The 24,938-nt window shown below is 36.7% G+C and overlaps 1 protein-coding gene across 2 annotated transcripts in view; it reads left to right on the top strand.

Moving 5' to 3' along the window:
- The window catches only part of Adgrl4 (adhesion G protein-coupled receptor L4), an 88,097-nt gene that overhangs the window by 37,622 nt on the left and 25,537 nt on the right, over positions 1-24,938 (top strand). For both annotated transcript variants that reach the window (XM_041659676.1, XM_041659686.1), the window contains 7 exons: positions 14,672-14,821; positions 15,192-15,262; positions 16,404-16,583; positions 16,691-16,874; positions 18,085-18,201; positions 22,331-22,536; positions 23,818-23,994. In XM_041659676.1, the coding sequence (XP_041515610.1) occupies positions 14,672-14,821; positions 15,192-15,262; positions 16,404-16,583; positions 16,691-16,874; positions 18,085-18,201; positions 22,331-22,536; positions 23,818-23,994 (1,085 nt within the window). The remainder of the gene's footprint in view (positions 1-14,671; positions 14,822-15,191; positions 15,263-16,403; positions 16,584-16,690; positions 16,875-18,084; positions 18,202-22,330; positions 22,537-23,817; positions 23,995-24,938) is intronic.

The raw sequence follows: 24,938 nt of genomic DNA, 5'->3' as shown, positions 1-24,938 counted from the left end.
TGTCAGCTTACAATAAAGAAACAAAGGGATCTCACAGTAGCATAACATGCATATAACTTTTCTAAACTTCCTTGGCCATTTTTCCAAAGTAGATTGGCAACTTCATTTTATACTAATCAGGGTTGAGTGTTTTATTAATTTTACATAGCCTCAGAATATAAATGAAGCATAACTATTATTCTACTTCATTTTATCGATAGAGAGATCATTGTTAGGTGGGCTTTATTACAGGCATAAGACAATCTAATATTCCAAAGACAGACAGAGATGGAAAAAAAATCTCTGAATCCTACTTTCTACATTATTTTCTTTGAACACATAGATAAATATATTTCTACTTATATACATTTAGAAAATGTAATATACACATTATGTTATACTACCATTTTGAAGAATGCTTAAGTGTTTGTGGGAAGTATCTAAAGAAATGGACAAGTTTCTATTTGCATGGGGAGAACAGGATGAGAAAGGAACAGAGATGTCACCAGCACGAACCCAGAGAAGGCTGGTGGAACGATGGCATGAACAAGAGAACATGAACAAGGCAAACCACTGCCTTACTGAAGAAGAATGCAATCTATTACAACTTGTCATATTCAATTCAAGAAAACACTGAGGTCGGAAGTGAATTTCCGCAAATGAATTTTGCAGACATTGAAGTAGTGTACATAAGCAATTAGTAATTATGGGACTGTAAAAAGATTATGCAATATTATCCAAAAAAGATTAAAGATAACCTTTAAATTAATATCTCTGATTTCCTTACACCATGTCTCAGACCCAGTTTGTCCTGCTGTGCTCATGGTCTAAGGCAGAAAATAATTTTTTATGTCAAGTTGTCAAAACCATACGTACTGTTCAAGAGGAAAGAACCACAATTTTTATATACTTATAGGATGTCCAAAAGTCCTAATCAACAGGAAGCTAAATGTTTTTTTTCTGGTGGTAAGATGGTGCTTTTAAATGATAAATATTATTCACATCACTTACAGTGTAAACTGTCATGAAGATAGTTAAGATATTATGGATTCAGCTAAAGTATCAAGTCTTCTGAAATAAGTCAAGGTTTAGAGAAATCATGATACAAGGTGATTCTTCAAAAAAGAATGCCACATTTACATTTGGAGAAATTAGTCTATGTGACAATATGCCCCTAAGTGCCACTTAAGAGAGATGGAGATGACCCCTTAAGGCGATCAATAAGTGGTCGGGGGTGGGCTCATCTCTGCTTCTCTAAAAGTTTAACCCATTAAATGATAACTGAAGTCAGCCAATAATCTTCAAAAAGCTGCATTCAGTAGCTGTACCTTCTTAGAAGGAAAAAACTCCTACAGACTCAATGCTGAGATAGAATATGACGTTCTCCATATACTGTATATATAGTAGCGCATGCTTACCAGAGACCAAAGTAATATGAGCCCACTGAACTGTCTTATATCCAAAGTGTTTATTACCCTCTCCTCTAGGAATGCATCAGCATGCTAATAAGCACCTGTAAGAAGCTCCCTTGGGGAGCATCTTCTCTGTGATTACAGTTAACGCTGGTTAACAATGGTATTGAGATAATAAATGGAAGACTTCACAGATGAGTAACTCACAAGTTTCAAAGTGACAGGAGTCTGAGTAGTTTGATGGAGATCTCTCAGAACCTGCATTTGGATGGGCGTCATCCCCATATCCAGCATTTCCTTGCAGTGTGCCCTGTCTACCCATCGTTCATTAGCAATCTCTGTCAACAGCACAGGGGCATCAGACATCTTGTGGTCAAAAATCCCTTACTTCACTTCATGGTGATTCCAAAATACAAAATACTGATGAAAGATATTCAAGGGGAAACTATAGAGCACTTTCTTTAGTAGAAAGGAGTAAACATACAACTTTAGAAAGAAAAATAATCACATATGTCCATATAAAATATTTTGATTTTGAAGTTGCTACTGTGCAATAAGCTATTCTGACACAGACAATATTCCCATAGCTTCCACTGCGGAATATTGTTGTAACTGTCTTGTTTCATTACTGTGACTTCTGTTCACATCTCATGGCGCCCGAGTTTTAAGTCAAGCTTTCTCATCTAATACAGGACAAAGCAAAGCATATATATAGCACTGCCTAAAGTTTCAGGTGTCCAGCAGACCCCTGTAAATAAGGAGAGATGACTGGATTGTGTCTTTATAATTCCACGGTCATTAACCCTATAAGACTGTACATGTAGGGTTTGTTACCTACGACTTGTACCACACTGTCTAGCCTTTTGTGAAGGTAGGTCTGTCTGTCTTCTGAAATGATTGGCATTTCCTTACAATGCCTTCTTTAATGTTTGTTTGCAGAATTCATATATGAGCCGCTGTGTGACCTTGTATCTCTATAAATGTCTGTCAGTATGAAGAAAATTTTTTAGCTGATCAGAGAATAATAGAGAATCATTTTTATCTTAGTAACTTGCACATACTACTCTACTTTCTCCAAGATGCATAATCTGAAGCTCCCCTCTTCGGTGTTCCTTTGTAAACCATCAAGGATTTTGCATTGAGGGCTTGTAAGACCTTCTGTCGATGATTCGATTCCCCCATTGCGTATGTATCACTTCAATGATTAGAAACAAAAGTCAATAAAATGAGCTTCACAGAAGCGACTTCATAACCATCATTTGAGTTCCAGGGAGATTATGAGAATATTACTCATCTTTACTATCAGAGATGGGTACAAGGGAATGAAATGTTGCAGAATCATTGATTGATAGTTTGAAAGAAATGTGTCAGGATTTTGTCCCAGCCTTATATCCAATGAGCAAGAGAAAACACTTCTGCTATGTAGAAAAATAGGGCTGTTTTTTTTCTCTTTCCATTTTCCTCCTCTACTTGTATTGAGTGTGCTTGTTTTTATAACATGTGTACATTAATAGTTCTGACAAAGAGAAGACCAAAAATGATAGTAGCAGAAAATGGGAGTATTTTCTTAAGTGCTACATTTTCCTTAAGAAAAAAAAAGTAATTGCAAAAACAGCCTCAGAGAATGTTTTGTGCATGTATTATTTGTCATTGCCTTCCCCCACCCCCGGCCTCTGCATTCCATTCAAAAGCTGATCCATCGTCAAAGGCATATTTTTCTTTTGAAAAGATCTTGGAATAATAGTTGCTGCTTGGAACAGGTTAAAAATCGCTTTTCCATTAAAGAAACTACAAAGTATGAACAAACACCCAGCACAAACATTTTATTCCTGTGGAACTCTACTTTGTTTACCTTGCAAACTGTAACGCTTTTCACTCGATGCTTTTGACTTTTTCTTTAGTAAATTGGACTTACTAAAATACATGGTCAAGGGAACGTGAGTTTACACCACTGCTTCCTATCGACAGTGGGAAAGAGGAGTACCTTGCCTCAGTATTGGATTTATGGTTTCACCTGTCTTTCCTCTCTTTCCCTGGCCTTTCCTAGACCAGGAAATTGGCATCAGGTGTGGTGTGCACATAGTAAGGACATCGGGTGTGGCGTGCTCACAGTGGGCCTACTATTTTCCTTGACTGATTTAACTCATTTTGCTTGCACTGCTGCTCTCCCTCGTCCCTCCCTCTTGACTGACTTTTCCTTCCCTCTTCCTGTTTCCCTCTTTACCTGTATGACCTTGATGACCAACAGAAAAACAGAGTCAATAGAATGTACAAAAGAGAGGCATCTGAGTAATGGTGTTGTTCCTAAATTCATTAGAGGAACAGGTGGAGGGGATTATTCTAGTGTCGAGGAAGGGGACGGCGTGGGGGGGGGGGGGCTTATGAGCCAAACAGCTGCACAGGGATAAAGGAAACAAAGTGTTTTATGTTGCTCCAACTTTGACACCCAGGGCCTGTATCAGGCAGAATCAAATAACGGTTATGGTCGTTTTAGTGTCGCAATTTGCCAAGTAATCCTAGCAGTCATGACCAGAGGGAAGATGAGTCCAAGAGGGAAGCTGCTGTTTAAATTCTGCGCCTTTCAAGTTACTGTAAACAATTTTGAGCCTAGTCAATGGTATCTCAATTTTTCAAGTCATTTTTCTTATCTTTGGTAGCTGTATTTGAAAATAGGATACAAGATAAACTCTTGTTAGTATTTCAGAGTATCCATGTTCTATAAAAGCAGTTAAACTCTGTTTTATTCCAAATGGAACTACTGTAGTACCATGGTTTGGAGCCTCCTGTCAGCCAACACTAAGTACTTGGGATTCTTGGATTTGGAGGTTTAGATGCTTGTTATTTGTTCCTTGTTTAGAAACATTGTTTTTTTAAAATCATTTTTATTGAGCTGTACATTTTTCTTCTCTCCCCTCCTTTCCTCTCCTCTCTTCTTCCATCCTCTCCTATGATCTCTACACTCCCAATTTGCTCAGTAGCTCTTCTTTTTCTTTCTTGTATAGACCCACTGTTTATGACAAAATTACTTTTCTCAACAATGCAAACACATTGTCTTTGAAATTGAGCATAAAACCTACATTCATCTTATTCTGCTTCTGTACTGGCATCATTGGAACTATCCCAAGTGGAGTTTCTAAGTAAAACTAGGCATTTTTTTTTTTATCATGACAATTAAGTAACTAAAAAGTTCCAACACTTTGAATTATTAGTGTAATTCATACTGACCAATGCTGGATCTGACCTGAAGAAAAATAACTAACCAATCCCAACAGAAATATATTTGAAGTGTTATTTCGCCATAAAAAAAATGGTAGACAAAACTAAAGATTTGTTTTACCCGTCACCCAGATGAGACATACTTTAATTCATATTTATTCTGCTTTGGCTTCACCCACTTTCTTTGTTCTGAGTCATCAACTTCAACTTCTTGGTAGTTAGGAGATGTAGCATGCCTCTTTCTTCACTATACCTCTGGTGCATCCTTGAGCACTGGTTTCCGCATGACTCTTCTTCATTAGTAATTCTGGTATTACAAAACTGCTTTGATACTCAGATTCAAGCTTAATTTTTTTTGTTATGTAAAATCTGTTGAAGGCCATCTTTGACCTAGCTCCAAGTACTTAACATGTCTTTCCCATTGTTGATGATGCCTCCCCGTACCTTATGTATCAATAATATAATTTTCCTTAGTTTATGCTGCCGGCTATTTGTGAAAACACTTTTTTTTTTTGGTTGAGTGTATTGTCAGGGTAACATTTCTTTCCCTAAACTGTTAATTGCAGTGTAATACATCACTCCAGCTTCATTTTCTTTTTGAAATCTCTGCAAATAATATAAATCCTTAGATCCACAAATTGGCCTAAGGAAGCCATTCCCTTGTCTGCATTGTAACCTAGTAATGTAGCTGTTTACTAAAGACCAGACATAGTTGGTACAAACACTTCACTCTGGTAATTTTGGTCTTCAATACAACTTTCCCAACAGCCATGCATACCTTTGTTGGGGACTGTGTGTACCTTTGAGCTTGCCACACTCAATTCATTATGTTAAAGACAGATCAACAAGTATTACTGAAAGGATACTAAATACCTCTCCCTATTAATAATTTTTAATTCTAAAATTTTCTCCAATTAACTGTTGATGAGAGATTTTAAGAATATCTGTGAAAATATTTATATTTAGATATGATAAATTAATGTAGAGATAAATTAAACATAGAACCACTGGAAGTAACTGTGATTTCGAGTATTAAAAGAAAACAAGAGAAATGGATTTTTAACATATATTTGTGGTATTGTTTTAAATTATTATATGCATACATGTTTCCATAAGTGTCATGTGTTGGTGTGAGTGTGGGTGCCCATGGATGTCAGATGAGGATGCCAGGTCCCTTTGGAACTTGAGAAACAGATGGCTGATGTGGGTGCCCTCTGCAAGAACTGTACACACCCTTAACCACTGAGTCATCTTTCAGACCCAAGAAGCAGCTTTTTTTCTGCAGTCTACCCACCTAAAGTAAATTTATCTGTAAAGTTTAATTATTATAAAGTTAGAGACACTGCAAAGTGTAAGGGTATTTACATAATTCATATTTATATACTACTTCTGAAAGATAATTTCTTACCCATCCACTATCTGGAGGTTACTTTCAGAGAAGTGGTATTTTATTGAACAAGATTTGAATAGGAACTTTGGGGAATTTGTCCACATTACATATCCAGTTGCAATACTTGGATATAGCAAATATTTTAATTTCCTAGTTCTTGATAACAAAGAAGCCAAATGTCCAAAGCTACCCTCAAAGAACAATACAAAATTCGATGTCAACTTTTTCTGTGACTATGTTGTACAATATTAATAAGGATTTGTTGGAATTAATCAGCACATTAATATGTTAATTTGTCTTAGAAACCACTCATTTAGGCAATATAAAGTGGCTCAATTGCATGGACTTTGACTGGTAACTCAGATCTAGTGAAGCCTCTGCCTATGCATGTTTGCATATTATTTTTGTAGCAGAATCCCACATGGGATTCAATACTCATCATTTTCTATATCACCAATAACTGATCTGGAAACACAATTTATTTTAAAGTTTAATATAAACTTCCCCCAACATTCTGTGACAGGATTCAAATTTAGATCTATAAATGAAAACTTTTATTTTAATAAAAACTCAATTATCTGCTTGTGTGGTAAGTTACCTTCAGAATGTGAACTCTTGACAGGAAGGCACAGATCCTGACTTTTTGATTAATTTTTACTTATTTCCCAATATAGACCTTCACATTTGGGAACTGGATGGCTCCATAAATATTTGAGTAACTAAACGATTGACTCAAACCCAATGTGGGCGAAATATTTTCCTTTAACCTAATTTAGATGCTTCATATGCAACTTATGAGCTACTCTCGGTTAATTTTCATGAAATAGTTTAATTTCGACTATATGCATGCAGATAGGTAGATAGATAGATGATAGATAGATAGATAGATAGATGATAGATAAATAGATGACTTTGTTTCTGTTATATAAGTACAGCAATGTACACATTTCTGCTTTCTGAGTCTGTATATATAGTTGCATAATAATTGATTTATATAAATAATTAAAAAGATGTACATGGGCAGCCGGGCGATGGTGGCACATGCCTTTAATCCCAGCACTCGGGAGGCAGAGGCTGGCGGATCTCTGTGAGTTCGAGACCAGCCTGGTCTACAGAGCTAGTTCCAGGACAGGCTCCAAAGCCACAGAGAAACCCTGTCTCGAAAAAACAAAAAACAAAAAACAAAAAAAAAAAGATGTACATGGGCAAAGTATTAGCTTATGCCCAAGAAGAGTGAAAGGTTCTTCTACATGGATACATTTCACATAAAGAGAGAAGTGTAGACTCACAGTCTTATAGCCAGAAAAGCCACTGTTTTCACCTGAGATGTGAGTGGGTGCAGTGTTTGAATGCTGTGCTGTGCTGCTATGTGCCGTATCAAACTCTGCCAGGGTACAAAGTATTTAAAACAATGTTGTTTTTCTCAAGTGCTAACTGGATTTCTCCAGCCTATGTTCCAGCTGCTGATTCCCTTAGAATGTCATGTAATAAGTTTCATTGTTAAGAGTTAATTACTGATTGTGTAACTCCGGAAACATGAGTAGAGCAGGGAGGCCTAACAGTTAACACAGTAATTAAAGAAAAATTTAATTGTATTCTAGTTTTCTGTAGCCTCAAGTCTCCAGAAGACATTTATCTTCTCATCGGATCAGGTTTATTGTTTAAGATTCTTCAGTTCAAAGAAGGTCTATTTCACAGACACCAGAAAAAACAGACACAAATGCACACACATGTGCATAAACATGCAATGCATGCATATGCACGCACACACATGCACATACACACACAGAGAAGAATGGTTGTCAACAATGTAAGAGACGTGATCATTGGAATTGAAAATCTCTTCTCCCAATCTTCAATTCTCCTGAGACGTAGCAGAATGACCCTAAGCCTTAGCTAACTCCCTTGTAACTCTTTTAAGGGATTTGTAAACACAATAACTGTATCAAAACCCAATCCTCAGTCCCGAGTCCTATTTTTTACCTGTTTCATATGATGGATTATTCAGTGAAAAACTCATTCTCTGGAAAAATGTTATTTCTCACCAATTTTGTTGTCCATAAGGATTATGCTTTTCTGAAAAGCTATTGCGCAGCTCCTTCCATTTTCTCTGCTTCTATTGTAATTTTCATTGTTCACGCTGATAATCCTCAGGGAGTTCATACAGAGTCATAAATCTATCCCCTCTTAGTATTATTATCACCTTTTAATGTAGTGCTTCTGATCTTTAATTCAGTTAATTCTTAAATGTGACATATTATGCTCATTAAACATCAATATATAGAAACATCATTAAACATCAATAAAAAGAAAACAAAGTTTTCTATCCAGAGCAAGACATGGCTTAAGGAAAATTGACTGTAGTACATATTTAAATACAGCTCCGCACATGTAAGGTGATTTTTTTTTTCAGGCAGGTGTAGGGTGAACGGACTATGTATTGTTTTCTTCTTTCCTTTGGAGTCACAGAAAAACAGAACTTCAGATGTTTACCCCTTAAAAGACTAGTTCAAGACCAGTGTTTCACAGGTGGGAAAACTTAAGCACCTAGAAGCCATAATGATTAAAGGCTGAAGAGTAGGGAGTATCCTTTCTTTCTTTAACCCTCACCCAGGAGCATAGCACACATGTGTTTTTATGTTCTACCTAGCCTGGATTGTCCATGTAACTGTAGTGGAGGTTATTTCCTTGAAGTTAAACAATATTAAAATTGAATCTTATCTTTGTGAATTAATTCCAATAATTAAGTATTTGCCTACTACATTCTGTAACACAACATTAGAAAACAACATTATTAATAAGTATTATAAACAACATATGATTAAAATCATCATCTAATCACACTTTGAAAGAAGATTATAGTAAAAAAAAAAGGCCACTGGATTTTCCCGTCATAGACAAGGAACAAGTATTTTAAATTAAATTAAAATTAAGTATTTTAACTTTTAAATTAAAGTTAGTGGATAATTTGCTGTTGTAAAGGTTGTGCCTCTTTTTTGAGCAATACTGAATTTTTAGAACAAAGGCAGGAGCTGCAAATAGCAGGGAAATTGGACCAGTTATTAAACTTTCTCAGTCAGTCTTAGTCAGATATAGTAGCAATTTAGTTTTCATTAGGATGGAGGCCAGTGCTCTTTTTCTCTTAGACAACTTTGCTAATTACCAAGACAAGACAACCTACCAACACGTTCCTCTGCATCCCCCTGTATACATACTCTCGGGGTTCTTGCAATTAGCAACACTGCAAATAGAAACAGAATCACTGATTTGATTTTCCAGTTGTAACATCAGGTATCAGTTGTAGCCTTGATACCACTGCTACCTGCAATGCATTCCCTCGTAGGTTATGATATATGCACCTCTTCTGCATCAGGCATCTTTGTTTACTGTATTACAGCTACAGTGTAAGAGGGTTAGGATATAAACCTAGCCATCCCCAGGCCTGTAACTGTAGGAAAATAGAATCAATGTAGTAGGTTTAAGCCATTTGTGCCTCATAAGAGACTGCAGGCAATGTTAGCATGGACCTTGCTACAAGATAGAAACCATATTTATTTTTCTATGGCAGCTTCAGCTCATTATGAGATAGGATGTTTCTTTTACAAAGCATTAGGTAGGAGAGGAACACAGAGTGCCGTCCCAAGGACAGTCGAAGTATTACTGAATGCTTAGATGTTCCATTTGGATCATCACAGACCATCACTGTGCTAAGCTTGAGCACCAGTAACACCCAGAACAACAATATCAAATTCAGTAATACAGACTTCTTCCTTGTTTTAAAGGACATTTCCACTTTTGTTAAGATATAGCAAGCACACAAAATAGTAGGTTTTATTATGACATCTTCATCAATGCGTAGAATGTGTTTTTATCATATTAAACCCAATTATGTTTTCTTATTTTTGTTCTTTTTTTTTGAAACATCATGGATGAGCTTCGCATCGCTATTGCTCTCACCCTTCCCTCTGCTCCTTTCCATCTCCTCTTACATCACCACCTGACTCCCACAAACCTTCATGACCTCCTCATTTTTAGTGGTGATCATTCTATGTGTTTGCATTTATATGAATGTTATGTATATACAACATACATATAAATATATACATAAATACATATAATATATATTTAACAATTTGTGTGTGTGATAGTAAGAGCCCTAGAAACAGAATAGCTGCCAGAATGTTCTCTAGACACTACATAGATGTAAATGTATAAATCAGACTAAAGTTTAAGAAGTATTAGTTTGATAGGATAATTAATGTTATTCCGTAAGATGCAGATACTAAGTATAAAAACTTTGCATGGGCTTAATCATGAGTGCTAGCATCCCAAGGACACTACTACCATTGCTACCATTCTTAGATCATCATATTTTCATTCAATAAATTCAGGAGCTGAAATGCTTTATTTGGCCCATGATGATGGGAAGGCAGCAATCTGAGGGAACAGCACTGGGAATCCATTAATAAAGCAAGGACTCCAGTAGCCATGGCACCCACGAACTTGGATAACCCTACTTAGGGGCTGCATAGGACCACGGGCATCAACATTTAGTTATGAACAGAGGAAAGGCTCTTGGGCTCCAGCCCCTCTTTAGGAAGCTGTTGGCAGCTGAAGGCTATAGAGGGAAGGGGAGTCCTTGTCCTCATGGGTGCAGTGACTGGGGAGTTGCTTCTCAGTGAGTTCCAGGGGTTAGCTTTCCTCCTTTCTGTATCTTTTGATATGACATCATTAACCATATACAATAGTGTAATCAGGAAGTAAACAAGATTTTACCTGATTTTACATTTGAACACTAATTAATAAAATACTTTTTAAAATATTTGCAGATAAAGATGAATTCAGTGAGTTTTCTATCTGCGATAATCACTCTGTAGATAAAAATGTCAATGGAGGATTTAACTACAGGAAAGTCACAGTTCACACCTAATGATAAATTTGCTGCCAAGGTGAGATATAAATATAGATATATCTTTCAATCTTAAACTATATAAAATACTTACTACACATTTGTGAAGTATCGATGAGCTACATTCCCATCCCAAGCTTAAACAAACCAAAGATTTAAAAAAAAATGATCACAAAACAAAATCAAGAACAAAACAAAATGGTAATGAGAGGGTAACTTGTTTTGGGGAAGCGATTATGGAGTGAAATAAGAAGATGAGAGGAGGACTAACCAAGCTATGAGCGTGATGAAGCCATGGAAGGATAAATTGATACACTGCAGTGCTCTGAAATACTGCATGTGCAGGGCTCTCGCACGTGCAAACCCACAGCAGCTATGGTTGCCTGCATAAGACCCCTACAAAACTCAGCCAGTTTAAAATTCCACCATGGATTGGGGAGTGCCTCCAGAAGTCCTATCCATGTCTGAGGAGATATTGGTAGTTTATGGCTGCTGAAGGAGGAGAAGTCCCTTTTCTTTAGGAGTTTGACCCCTGATAGGTTTGAGGCCAAGGGATGGCCCACACTCATACAGACATAGCAGCACTAATTGAATTCAGTTGGATAAAATTTGCAAAAAGAATTAAGAATGGGAGAGGGAGAAAAAGGAAAGACAGAAAGAATGAGAGAGAGAGAGAGAGAGAGAGAGAGAGAGAGAGAGAGAGAGGAGAGACAGTTGGGAGAGGAGTATAATGGAGAATCTCGGTGAGGAGTGGAGTGGGATGGGTATGATCAAGGTATAGTGTATAAATGTGTGAAATATTTAGAGAATGAATGTTTTCTTTTAAAAAGAGAAAGAGAGAAATCAAACCAACATAGAACCAAACCAGCACAGAAGAGATAGGGGAAGAAAATATAATAGTAAGGTACAATCACCAAGTGTGTTTAAACCCACTGTGTGAAAGGATGGAGAGAGCTGAATTTATGGAGGAACTTTTCATTTTGTTCATAGGTTGGTGTTGGATAGGGTTCGTGATAATGCTGCACATTTAAGAAATCAATTCCTACAAAGTCTCTAACATGATAGACAAAGAATGTGTTAATTGCCCTTCCCGGGAAATAATTTGTTCTCTTTGTGATACTCAGTGGGTCTGCACGCAGCCTTGTTCAGGTTGTTTTCCCACTGGAGTGCAGCGTATGCTTCTGAAACGGTCCTGGGAGAGGGGGGCTCCTTGGTGACATGTATGGTGGCCTGAAACCCCTGAACTTAGATGAACCTGAAAGAGAGATTGTCATGAATTCAAGGGCTGCACAGTGAGCTCCAGGCCAGCATTGTGAGAACCCTATCTCAACACAAGAGTAAAAGACACTTGATTGACGCTGTCTGCACCCTTGCCTCATTATTTCAAACTTCTTTGTGGCTTAGAAAGTGTGGATAGAGAATGTGGGTGGATGGGTCCTCCATGCAGGAGTCAACATTCCATAGCTTTTTCCGTTTTCAGCTAGTAAGCATTAATATGTGTTTTTGACACATTAATATGACAGTTTTTGAACAACATATATACAAGTTAAAAAAAAATGAGGAGGTGTTCCTTTACTGGCTGCACACCCTGGTTTCTAGACAATACACATCACAGATATGTAGACGTCATCAGAACAATGATTTTCTAGCCTTTCCCTCTGGTAATGTTCTTTATAATCTAGTATCATCACCTTTCTAGCTAACATAAAGTTCATTAAGAACCTAGCAAGAAGAGAGAGAGGAGAGGGAAGTGGCCGCTTTTTTAAAGGGAGAGAGACCACGCCCCAATGGGCTGGTATCTCAGCAGTGATAGGCTGGAGGAGTGGGAGGACCTCCCGTAACACCTCCCCCTTTTGTTTAAATAAGAGTTCTAAACCTACTATGAAATTATATACAATAAGTACAAATATCCTATTCTAACTAGCTTAGGTCTTGTATAATAAATAACTTGGCCAAGTCATGAGAGAAAGTAACTACATTTATATAGTCTTCAACCCCATCGAAGATCTGAGAAGGGAAATAATGTTACCTGGGTAATTAGGAAGTTCAGTAAAACAACTTCCAAAACATGCAACAAATCACAGAGACAACTAGCTACCTAGGCAATCACCCAAAGTCATATTAGCAGCGTTGAAGCAACCAACTTTGGCTAAGGCCTAAAATAACTGACATACCACTTTCAAAGGCTGGACTCCGCGGGAACGGTGGTTCTGTAAGTCTATTTCTACATTAAAACTATATATATTTAAAAAAAAACAAATAGCATAGATTCATATTTTATATAACTGAAAATTTTTTCTTTATATTTGTGTGTGTAAATGTGTAGATAGATAGATGATAGATAGATAATAGATAGACAATAGATAGATAGATAGACAGATAGATAGATAGATGAATGATAGGTAGGTAGATGATAGGTAGATAGATAGACAGACAGACAGACAGACAGATGGATAGATAGATAGATAAACTACATTTTATTTATGCCTTCCTTTGATTTAGATACCAAGGTTGGTTGGTTTTATCCCTTAGCTGTTGTGGACACTGCTGGAATAAAGGCAGTGATATTTTTGGCAATTGCAATCCGATTATTGAATTAAATGCCCTTCAATTTTGTTTTGTCTGGAAAAAAAAAAAAGAACCTAGCAAGAGGCTTTGTGCTGACTTTCTGTTCCGTGGCTTGAGTCATGTGTTTTCCTGTGCCTTCACTGCATTTTTAAGTGAAAAAATTAGGAACAGCTGAATTTGAGACAACAGCCTGATGACATTTTAAATTAGACTTTAATAGCTCCCTTCCTTTTTACGCTGGGAAATGGTACCATGCCATCTTGTTATTTTCATAATCGAACCATAAATTAAAATTTCAGGTTCATTCATTAATCTAATAGAAAGTGTTTCTAAGATGCCAGAACTGGCTACACACACACACACACACACACACACACACAACCTTTGCATTAATTTGAGGTAATGATCTAGACTAGTCAGTTCCTTGGAATCATTCCCCAACCTGGCAGTGGATTTATATTGTATTTATAACTTTAAGGCACATTTCATTGCAGTGTGTAAAATTTTAAATTAAGAATAAAAATGATGTGAGCCTAAAAACCCAGCACCTTTATTACACTGTCAATATATAGCTACTGAAAATCTCAGACTTAATTCTCCACAATTTATTTCTTCATCCATACTCAACTATGATTGTATATTAGAATCATCATCCAAATGTAATATGAACAAAAGTAATCAATCATGATAAATCTTAAGAGAGTTGGAGAACATAATGTCCTGGACCCTAGTTTTCGGTTAAATCACACACAGAGATGAAGCTTTGACGTGAAAGTGAGCCCATCTTCATCTCCAGATCACTTTAAACAGAGTTATCATCCGTTTAGCCTAAGACTAGCAGGCAAATAATTTTAAGTGCACTTTGAAAAATGGGTCTTTATTAAATTAGAATAACTGGTACATCTTAGATGATGGGAATAGATTTACTGATCTTGTTGACAAATCATGCTACTCAGAAAACAATCTGAGAGTGTGGCCCATGAATAACATTTTCAATGCTCTGTCAGAATGGATTGGCCAAATCTGAGTTAGGAAATGCATGCAGCCACGTTTGTTCTGTTTCCCCAAACGGTGGGATTTCCCTTGCTTCCCTGTATCACTTCATAGGAAATCACTAACTGTATGCCATATTGTTATCAGGAAACAAGCAAGTAGAAGAACAGTAATTTAAGAGATTACTTTTTGATGTATTTGCAGATATAGATGAATGCAGTGAGTCGGCTGTCTGCGGTGACCACGCCATATGTGAAAATGTAAACGGAGGATTTAACTGCTTCTGCAGGGAAGGTTATCAGACCTCCACGGGGAAGTCGCCCTTCACACCTAATGACGGCTCTTACTGCCAAGGTGATTTAGAACCTTCGTTCTTAAAGTATATAAAATACTTACTACACATTTTGAAGTATTGAAGAGCTACATTTCCCAGCTCTGTGCCAGGATTCACTAAGACTGGCAAAATAAATTAAGAAAGGGGCATTGTTTCACTTAGTGGGAGGGGGAAGCAGCATGTTTAATGTAGTTCACATCGTTCCCTCTTCCTTAGACTACGTTCTTCCATCTTCCATGGCACATGATACATTCTGGAGCTGCGATGGAATCTCAAGTGTTAAAGAACACTTTTAATGTTTAAGTGCACAAAATCATTCAAGTCAGCACAATCACCTTAGGATACAATGGTTTGTATACTCACTGTGAAATGTGTTTTCTTTTTCAACAGAAAGTGTGAATTCAAATTGCCACTTAGAGCATGCCTGCATTGCTGCAAACATTAATAAAACCTTAAAAAGAGTAAGTAGACACTTTAGGTTGAAATATATTTTACGCTGACATTTTGATCTCAGTGAGAACTACCGAAGTCCTATTTGAAAGCATCAACAGCTGAACCCCATGTAGAACTGAAATTCTTTGCCTCCAAGTATTATTTACAATGCATCTAGGGTTAATTTGAAACATTCCAAAGCATTGTGGAAGAGTTTATCCTCCTCAAATTGTGTTATTTTTTTCATTACTTGGCATACTGAAAATTATTTTCAACATAAAAAGAAGTTGTTGAGTAAAATGATAAAAACACACATTGGCTCAATCCCAGTCCCACATTCTAAGGAGATTCAGTGAAATGCAACTAGATTTTGCACTTCAAAGTGAACACTTCAAAGACCAAGTAAAGTAGGACATTCATAAAATTGTTGTTCTGTGATTGAATGGGGGAATCAAACTCTGAGGAGAGAACTTTCAGCCAAGGCGTGTTTCCATTTCATCATTTACCAAGGAACGCTTCGGTGGAAAACAATCTGATTCAGGTTATTGAATCAAAATTTCTGACTTATGATATCAAGACTTATATGAACTAATAGATTTAAATATTGAGTAGGTTCTCTGGCTAGGATATAATTTTATATTATATCTTAGGAAGATATTTTCAAAATTACTCTTTAAATTATCCATTCAAATATGCTCTGTGTGTTTCTGAAGTATAATAAAGCCTTTCCAGTTGCTTGTATGTGTGTTCATATATGTGACTTCCATGTGCACGTGGAATCCAGATGCTGATGTTGAATGACCTCCTCAATCACTTTTTCCTCAGTTATGGAGTCTCTCTCTCTCTCTCTCTCTCTCCCTCTCTCTCTCTCCCTCTCTCTCTCTCCCTCTCTCTTTCTGCCTCTCTCTCTCTCCCAGTGATCACAGACTAGACTAGCTAGATAGTTTGCCCCAGGAATCGTCTGTCTCTTCCTGAAAATCACTGGGATTACAGGTCGACTGCCAAAAGCAGTATTTTTAAACAGATTCTGTATATCTGAAGGCTGGTCCTCAAACTTAAATGTCAAATGTTTTCCTCACTGAACCATATTCCCAACCCCATAAATCTTATTCTGAAAATTCTCCCACAGAAATCTGATTCTCTTTTTCTGATCTCTTTTTTTTCCCTCAGATTGAACCCATAAAGGAACAGAAGGCTTTACTACAGGAAATCTATAGAAATTCTGAGGGTGAGCTCTCATCCGTGGATATAATCACATACATAGAGGTACTTGCTGAATCATCCCCATTACTAGGCTACATGAACAGCACCACTTCATCCAAGGATGATCGTTTCAATTCAACTCTTATTGTGAGTATGTTTAAATCTATAGTGTAGCTAATCTTTAGATTGTTTCCTATACTTCTGTTCAGTGTGATATTACAATATTTTTAAAGGCATGTTTTTTCCTTAAATAGGAATTTGTAAAAACCATCAATAATTTTGTTCAAAAGAGCACATTTAAAATTTGGGACCAATTGCCTACAAATCATAGACGACTTCATCTCACAAAACTCTTGCACACTGCTGAGCTTGTCACCTTAGGAATCTCTCAGAACTTCCCAAAGGCCACTCAGTTTGATATGAACACTACTGATGTGGGTAAGGTGTGAAGGTAAATGGTTCGCTTCAAAGCAGCAGTGTTTACCAAAAAAGGCAGTAAAGGTGTGGTTCTTTAACTACTACGAAATTGTACACAGTTTTGTCAATGCAGAAATGAATGGCGGTTCATATTACCAGAGCAATATGAATGAAGAGCTACGCTAGGAAAGGCTGACTACATAGATGCTCCCTCTGTCTTACGTTGCCCCGTTTTTTCTGTTCATCAACTGTGTAGCGTGAAAGTTTGCAGAAGATAACATTCCCTTGTCATACTCACCCCATGAGCACCTGACCTTAAACTATAATATTTACATCAGAAATTATGGGTATAGTATGTTTAAATTTCTCATTATGGTAACATGTGGCCATTACAATAATAAAGGAGGGGTTCCTGCTTCATGCAGTTTACTGGGAAAAAAAAACTTAAAATTATGTATAAAGTTGCGGATGGTTATAAAATTTTTCTGAAAAAGCAAAGTATGTTTTATTAAGCAATCATTACATGTGTTTGTATTGATGTCTGACTAATATCCCACTATGCGATAGCATATTGACATAATGATTATCTCATTGATATTCACCAGTTACCCAAATTAAAAGTGAAAATGATAATTAATATGTAGGCACACTACATTTCTATGTTTGTGCATAAAAGAAGTGCTAATGTACCCCAAAAGGGAATTATTACTCAAACATTTAATCCTCCCAATCTTTAGACAGTAAGTTGCATTTAAATTACAAATAGTCTAACAGACACGTCCAATTTTGACATTGAGGGAAGACCTTGTCATCTATGAAGTTCACACTGGAGTAAAAATAATCTCAAAAAAATCTTAAGGTTTTAACTAAGTTTGCTATTTCGTATGATGCCGTAGTCGTAGCTTTCCTGGGTGAGTGTAGCCTGTAGACTGTGGGTGGTTAGACAAAAGACAGTGTCTAAGATACTGCTCTAGGAATGATGTGTGGATGCATCTGCAGGTGTAGAGATTTTAGTTTTTATTTTAACCCATTCAAGACTAAACCATGAGTTCAACCAGGCAGGAAAAGAAAAATCAAACAAAATATCTGAGTTTGCTCAGTTTTTATATTATGTAGTATATTACCAAAAGTTTAAATGAAGTAGTATTCAATGCAATTGTCTCTACATATAAAAATTACACAGGTTAAACTAATTTTATAATATTTCTTTTTTCCCACGGTACCATTTCAGCTCTCAAGGTTTTAGTTTTTGATTCAAATCACATGAAGCATGCTCATCCCCACATGGATGTGGACGGAGGCTATGTAAGAATATTCCCAAAGAGAAAAACTCCATACGACTCCACTGGTAGGACTTTAACATCTTATGCATATTCATGTAGTTCTAACAAATACTAATATGCACTTGGCTGTGTCAGGGTTATAATGTAATTTCCTATAGAAATATTTTAAGTTCATATGCAGAATATCCATCTTGAAACTTGAGATTCTGACATGACTATGTGAGGAAAAATTTAACCAATAATATCTTGATTCTTCATCATGAAACCAAATTTGTGGTTTCATGAAGGGACATATTTTTTTTAAGTGCTCAGTTACAGCTTAGGCTTAGACTTCTCTTTGTATTTATCATTCCTTGGCTTTTGTATAGTAAACTCTAAGTCAAATAAAACTTTTAAAAAACTTGAGACAGAATTCTAGTAGCAGGCAGTTTAGTGGTTATCTAATTTAACAATCTCATTTGGTAGATAATGGAACTAAGGTGCAAAGTTAATGGATTTGTCTTCATGTTTATCAGCAAATAGTTTAGAGAATTACAAGAAGAGAAGAAGTTAATAAAGAAATCAGTTCAACAAGCTTTTCCTTGTCACCTAACTGGAGTCAAGCACGTGGTAACTGTTTTAATGTATGTTACCAATCATCACATCTTGAAGTAATGTGCCCAGAAAATTCTCCCTATCATGCATGTGGTTGTTCTCTCATAGGTGAAGACAGTTGTGAGGGTAAACATGAATTGGAACCTTTTCACAAGGAGTGGATGGATAATCATAAATATAGATGAAAACTCTAAATACATACAGAAACAGCTTTATGAACAGCTAGAATTTATTTTAATGACCATCCTAAAAGCTAACCCCATGATATTATTATTCTCAATTTTGCTTCATTTCATTTTGTTTTCTACCGCTTAGTAATTTTTTTCTCTATTCTTTATCCTCACCATTATTTATTTTCGGATCAAAGTGAGAAACACATAGTTACAAAACAAATGAAAAATAACCAAGATGTATTGCCACTGAACCCTTTGCTCATGTGCTACTAAACCATACTGTAATCAACAAAGCATACATATAATATTTATGAACGTATCCACAGAACCTGGGAAACAATTGAAATTTGAAAGACAATTTGAATAGTGTTTAGAAGTTGTAGAAAACGCATTGAAAATACCTATTATGGTGACAAATGTTGAAACTGTCACAGAATTAAAATCTCAGAGCAATGCTGGCTGATTGTATGGTAGATTTGTTATGTTTAATGGTGGCACACACAAATGGACAGTTGAAAGAGATGATAATATCAGATCTCAATACAGCAGAATGATAAAACGTCTTTTCCTCAAGGTTGAATCTTAAAAGAAAGGGCGAATGTGCAAACTGATCTCACCTTCCAGTAACGTCTGAGTGAGATTTTGCTTGTAAAATTCATTAGGAAAGACACAAGATGCCGTCAATAGGAATGCAGAGGGATCGTCGGCACAGATAACTTTATACTGTTTTGTGAGCTAAATTCAGAACTGTGGTAGGTTTGTGGCAGGGTGACAAGACAAGGCTCAGTACTCTGAATCATAGCTTTGCGATAAAGGCATAATGGACTACTAAGGAATTCTACCTATTTTCTTCGAAGTATTTGTAAAATTGGGATAATAATCAGATGCCCAAACAAACTCCTGAAAAATGTCCTGCTGAGATAATTTAGAATACTCAAAAAAAAAAAAGAAAAGAAAACCAGAGCATGAAGCCATTTGGGACAAGGGTCTCTAAGAAGTTCACAGTATGGTGTATATTGGAAACTTAATCTTGAAATTTAACATTCAGAAAAATCTTAACTTTTTCGCCCAGATGGTTTACTAGTAATCTAGGTTGCAAAGCATGATTGCATTGCTGGGGTAAAATTGACTGCTAGTATTCCAACAGGAAAAAGAAAGAAAGAGGGAAAATAGCTACTAACAAGTGCATATATATATATATATATATATATTATACTACTAACAATAGCTATTAACAAGTGAATATATATATATATCTTAAAATAATATCTTCAGAACTTTAACACAGTCATTTGCGCTAAATGAATACACATTTGTTCTAGACATTGAATGAAGTACTGTTTTTTGTTCTTAGAAAAAAGATATGCTAATGCTAACAGAATATAGAAAGAGTACATGATAAAAAAAAAGCAAAAACATCATAAGCAAAAAAATGAGAGCAGATGGAATTCAGTATGAAATGTTATAGTCTTTTTTCAAATAGTCCACATCTGCAATTCCTTTAGTTGGTGAGTGAGCCTTATATTTTAGTAGAAAGTACAGATTTGTTTCATTAGTTACAGAATATCTGCCAGGGAAACTTCCAAGAGGCAAGGTTTATTTGGCTTACAGTTTGGGATGGTCCATTCTGAGTCAGCCCATCTTGGGGGCAAGGGAGGAAGTAGGGATGGAAGGGTTCATGGCAGAGAAGCAGAGTAGATGGGAAATTTCATACATCCCAAAGACCATGAAGTAGAGAAAGCAGGGTGGAACTGGGAGTAACAGTAACCTTTAAAGCTCCAGGCCTAGCAAGCTACTTCTTCCAAGGCAGAGAGCATCTCCTAAATGCTCTCTAGCAGTCAAAATACCCCGACCAGCTAGAGACCAAGCACAATTGATTAGGGAACATTTCACACTCAAGATTACAACTGATAAGGAAGTTCAACGTCAATTAATTGTAAAAACAACAAGAAACTGGAAAGGTTAAAAATGCCAGGAAAAAGCTGAAAGGTATTCATTAAGGACATGGGACATGCCATGAGGATTTAGGGGATTTCTATGACACCCCTTATCCAAAATCACAAACTGATGCTTTTGAAATATGATTTTAGATATCAGTAATTAATAAAAATAGTTTAATGATGTTTTTTTAACTAGATTTTCATGTGAATTGGGTCCACTTCTCACTACGACCCCTAGGAAGTAACCATCCCTCTAAGTGGACTTCATGCTTCCTGAAATTTTCAGTTCTTCCTCCAAGCCTTGGTCAACTGACAGAAAACATTAGCATCATACTCGTTTCTAAAAGTCTCGCTATCACTAGCCCAAATACATCAGATGGCTCTGGGTAGGATGCTGTGATACTGGCCAAAAGTAACTGGGATGAGAAAAGAGTTGATTTGACTGACAGATTATAGTCCATCATGAAGAGAAGCCAAGAGAAAACCTGGTGACAATAGCAAAGCAGAAACCATGGAGGAACTCTGCCTATTGGCCCCTTCTCAGGCTTCTGTGTAGCTGCCTTCCTCATACAGCCCAGACATAATCCACCGGTGACAGCACCGCCCACCATGGGATGGTCCATCCTGCGTTAATTAGCATTCAAGAAAATGCCTCAAAGACATGCTCATGGGTGAATCTAGTCAAAGCATTTCATCAGCTGAGGTTCCCTCTTCTGCAGGCGTTGACAAGAGAGTTTGATCACCACGTGGATTAATACCTATATGTTTCATGGATAGATGTCTTTCAAGCTAGCTAGTAGGTCAAAGAAAGACCATGTGATGTCTCTAGTTAAAGAAGGCCTTGTAATAATTAAAATGAACAGTAATGTAATTTGGAAGCTAGACCTCCCATGACTATGTGGAAGGAATGCCACTTTTCAGTGTGGTGTGGAGGAACCCAGTTCTGTGAGCACAGTGCTTTCTCAATACAAGATCAGTGCTTCTGTTTGTGATTCTTCAGCAGTGGGTTGTATTCTGGTACTGCATTTCAACAGTGCTAAGGAGTCTGACTCCACAGAACGGAAGTGTTCGACATTCGGAGGCAGCACTGCAGTGATTACAGGGCTCACCTCAGAGGCGTGTCACCGCTTAACCAGTTCTCAGCCCTCTTTAGTCCCATTCATTGGTAGAAGAATTAAAGCTTGCTTCTTTGGGGGTGAACATGTCTCAAATTCTGGTTCTCTCTTAGGATCAGGCTCTCAATTCATCTAGAAATACTTTTCGTCCAACCAAAGTTTATGAAAAGGTGATGCCGTAAAAGTTCAGAGGTCAAATGTAAGACATGAATGTAATCTGATAATGCATACACGGATGTTGGACTTCGCATTCCAGTCAGGGTTTTCATGATTTCTGTGGAGTACACCTGTCGTCTACTCGGTCTCTGTGTGTTAAGAGCTTTAATGCACTTTGATTTGTGAGCCCACCGACTACATTTCTTTGATTGGCAGGCAGTGTCGTAGTTGCATTCCTGTGCTATAAGAATGTTGGCCCCTTGCTTTCCCCATCTGGTGACTTCTTCCCGGACTCTCAAGATGATGATAATTCTGAAGAAAAGGAAAAAGTCATTTCTTCAGTGATTTCTGCCTCAATTAGCTCAAATCCACCCACACTGTATGAACTTGAGAAAATTACATTCACATTAAGTCATGGAAAGGTAAGTTTTCTGGAGTTAGTTAAGACGGTTGTGCATTCAGTGAATTGGAATAAGCGTTGGCGGCATTACTTTAATTATATGTAAGTTACAGAGAGAAAGCATATTGAAAATTAAACAAAGCAGATAACATAGTTTTGATGCTTCTTTTACAGTATAAGTATAGAACCCATGTTTTCCTGTTCAGTGTTTGTGCTCTACCACTACAACTCCAACACTCAACTAGTGTTTCTTAAAAAAGAATTTTGCATTCATAGTTCTTCTCAAAGCTTCTTGTCAATGCCAATGAGTCACGTGTTTAATATTCTAAGATGAAACTATCCTTTTGTTTTGTTTTAAGTACATTATTAATTTTGGCAGTTTCTAAGCCCATAGCTTTAAGGATGTAACAATGTTATTTTTTTAAATTTATTTATTTATTAAGGATTTCTGCCTCCTCCCTGCCACCGCCTCCCATTTCCCTCACCCTCCCCTGATCAAGTCCCTCTCCCTCATCCGCTCAAGAGCAATCAGGGTTCCCTGACCTGTGGGAAGCCCAAGGACCGCCCACCTCCATCCAGGTTTAGTAAGGTGAGCATCCAAACTGCCTAGGCTCCCCCAAAGCCAGTACATGCAGTAGGATCAAAAACCCATTGCCATTGTTAAGAGCTTGTGAAATGGTTCAATGAACAAAGCTTGGCAACCCTGAATTTATCCTTCAGAACCATATGGACATCACAGAAGGAAAAAACAGCCCTTGTAAGTTGTCTTCTAATTTCTGCATGGTTAACATGCTCTGTCATGTTAACACACACACACACACACACACACACACACATGATGTACCCACATAACTAGACATCATGAACTAGGAAAAGTCTCTTCAATTTTTCCATCACATTTTCTTCTTCGTTCCCATTTGCTTTTCTCACTTCATAATTTTTTTATTTACAAGTAGAATGTAAGATCAACAGTAAACACACAGTGTTTTGGTCAATATTGTCTTTTTTAGCATATAATTGACAAATGTTCAATAAAAAAGTAAGCATTTGCTGAATAAAAACATACTTTTTGTATGAAATATACATGATCTCACTTATTAAAAATTGTCACTCTACAAAATTGAAAAAATACGTAACATTGCTGCAATATAAATTTCAAATCTATTACAAAAGAACAGGTGTCATGTATCAGCATTGATGTGTTTACATGTTAAGCATGGTGCTAATTCTATCAGTGATGTTTTAAATACAACGAAAGCTGGGCTGACAGATATTGTCTCATGGGTGGATGTCTATTTTTCAGGTGTCAGATAAGTACAGGACACAGTGTGCCTTTTGGAACTACTCGGCCAATGACATGAGGAATGGCAGCTGGTCTTCTGAGGGCTGTGAACGGACATACTCAAATGACACCCACACCTCATGCCGCTGTAGTCACCTGACACACTTTGCAATTCTGATGTCTTCCAGTACCTCCATTGTAAGCCAAGTTTGGGCTGTGTGTTCACAAAGCTGCCCATCATCCTTCATTGTCCTTACTCTTTTTCTTCCTACCTCACATATTCAAAAAGAATGATCCTTTTATATTTTAGTGGGAGCCAACTGTAGGTTTACTGGAATTGAAAACCTTGGGTTTTTATTTTCTTTTAGTTTGGTTTTGTCTTTGTTTCTTTCCTTCTCTTCTAGGATATGCATAATAAGGAATTTTCAGTTTATTTCCTATCAAGGACTTGTATGGTCCATAACATCTATTATGTTGCTTGTTAAAGGTAATATCTTTCCATTGCTCTGGATCTTGCATATTTCTATAGTTACCCACATTTTAGTGCCATGGTATCTAGAGACCTTTCCCTTGATAATGGGGTCATTTTGATACCTGATAAAAATTTGGCACTTTTTTATTCAATATATCTTTAAGAACATAAAACCACAAAGTTTTTCAAACATAAAAAATTAAGGTAAATATATTTGTAATACGTATTTTTCATCGGGTCATTGATTTGCTTCCATTAATACATATAATCCATGAAGTTTATTAAGTGTCAAAATACATTTGTTTAAAGTAGTGTCAATTATAAAGATGAAATTTCCAGAGTGTTAAGGAGGAAAAACTTCTAATCTTCATGTAAAAATTAACCACTCATTTCCGTTCCAGTGCCAAATACACTATTTTGATCTCTAACTTATTCCGTTTCTCTTTTACCTTTGTTTAATGTGTTTTAGATGAATCACCTCATAGACATAAGCCTTGGACTTACCACTGATAAATCTGCTTTAATTAACCATTTTCCCATTACAATGATGAATTACCTTTCCAATATCATGCAACTGATGGCGATAACATTATTCAGGCATGTACTAATATATACTATGCTTAGAGGAAAAGAAATCACTAATTATAGCACTGTTAGCCCGCTACATGAT

The sequence above is a fragment of the Microtus oregoni genome, unplaced genomic scaffold (assembly GCF_018167655.1).
Source record: "Microtus oregoni isolate MIOR12 unplaced genomic scaffold, Mior012 000000F_ref0000247, whole genome shotgun sequence".
NCBI lineage: Eukaryota > Metazoa > Chordata > Mammalia > Rodentia > Cricetidae > Microtus > Microtus oregoni.
The sequence above is the reverse complement of the archived record's forward strand: the minus strand, read 5'-3'. Positions and strand labels throughout refer to the sequence as shown.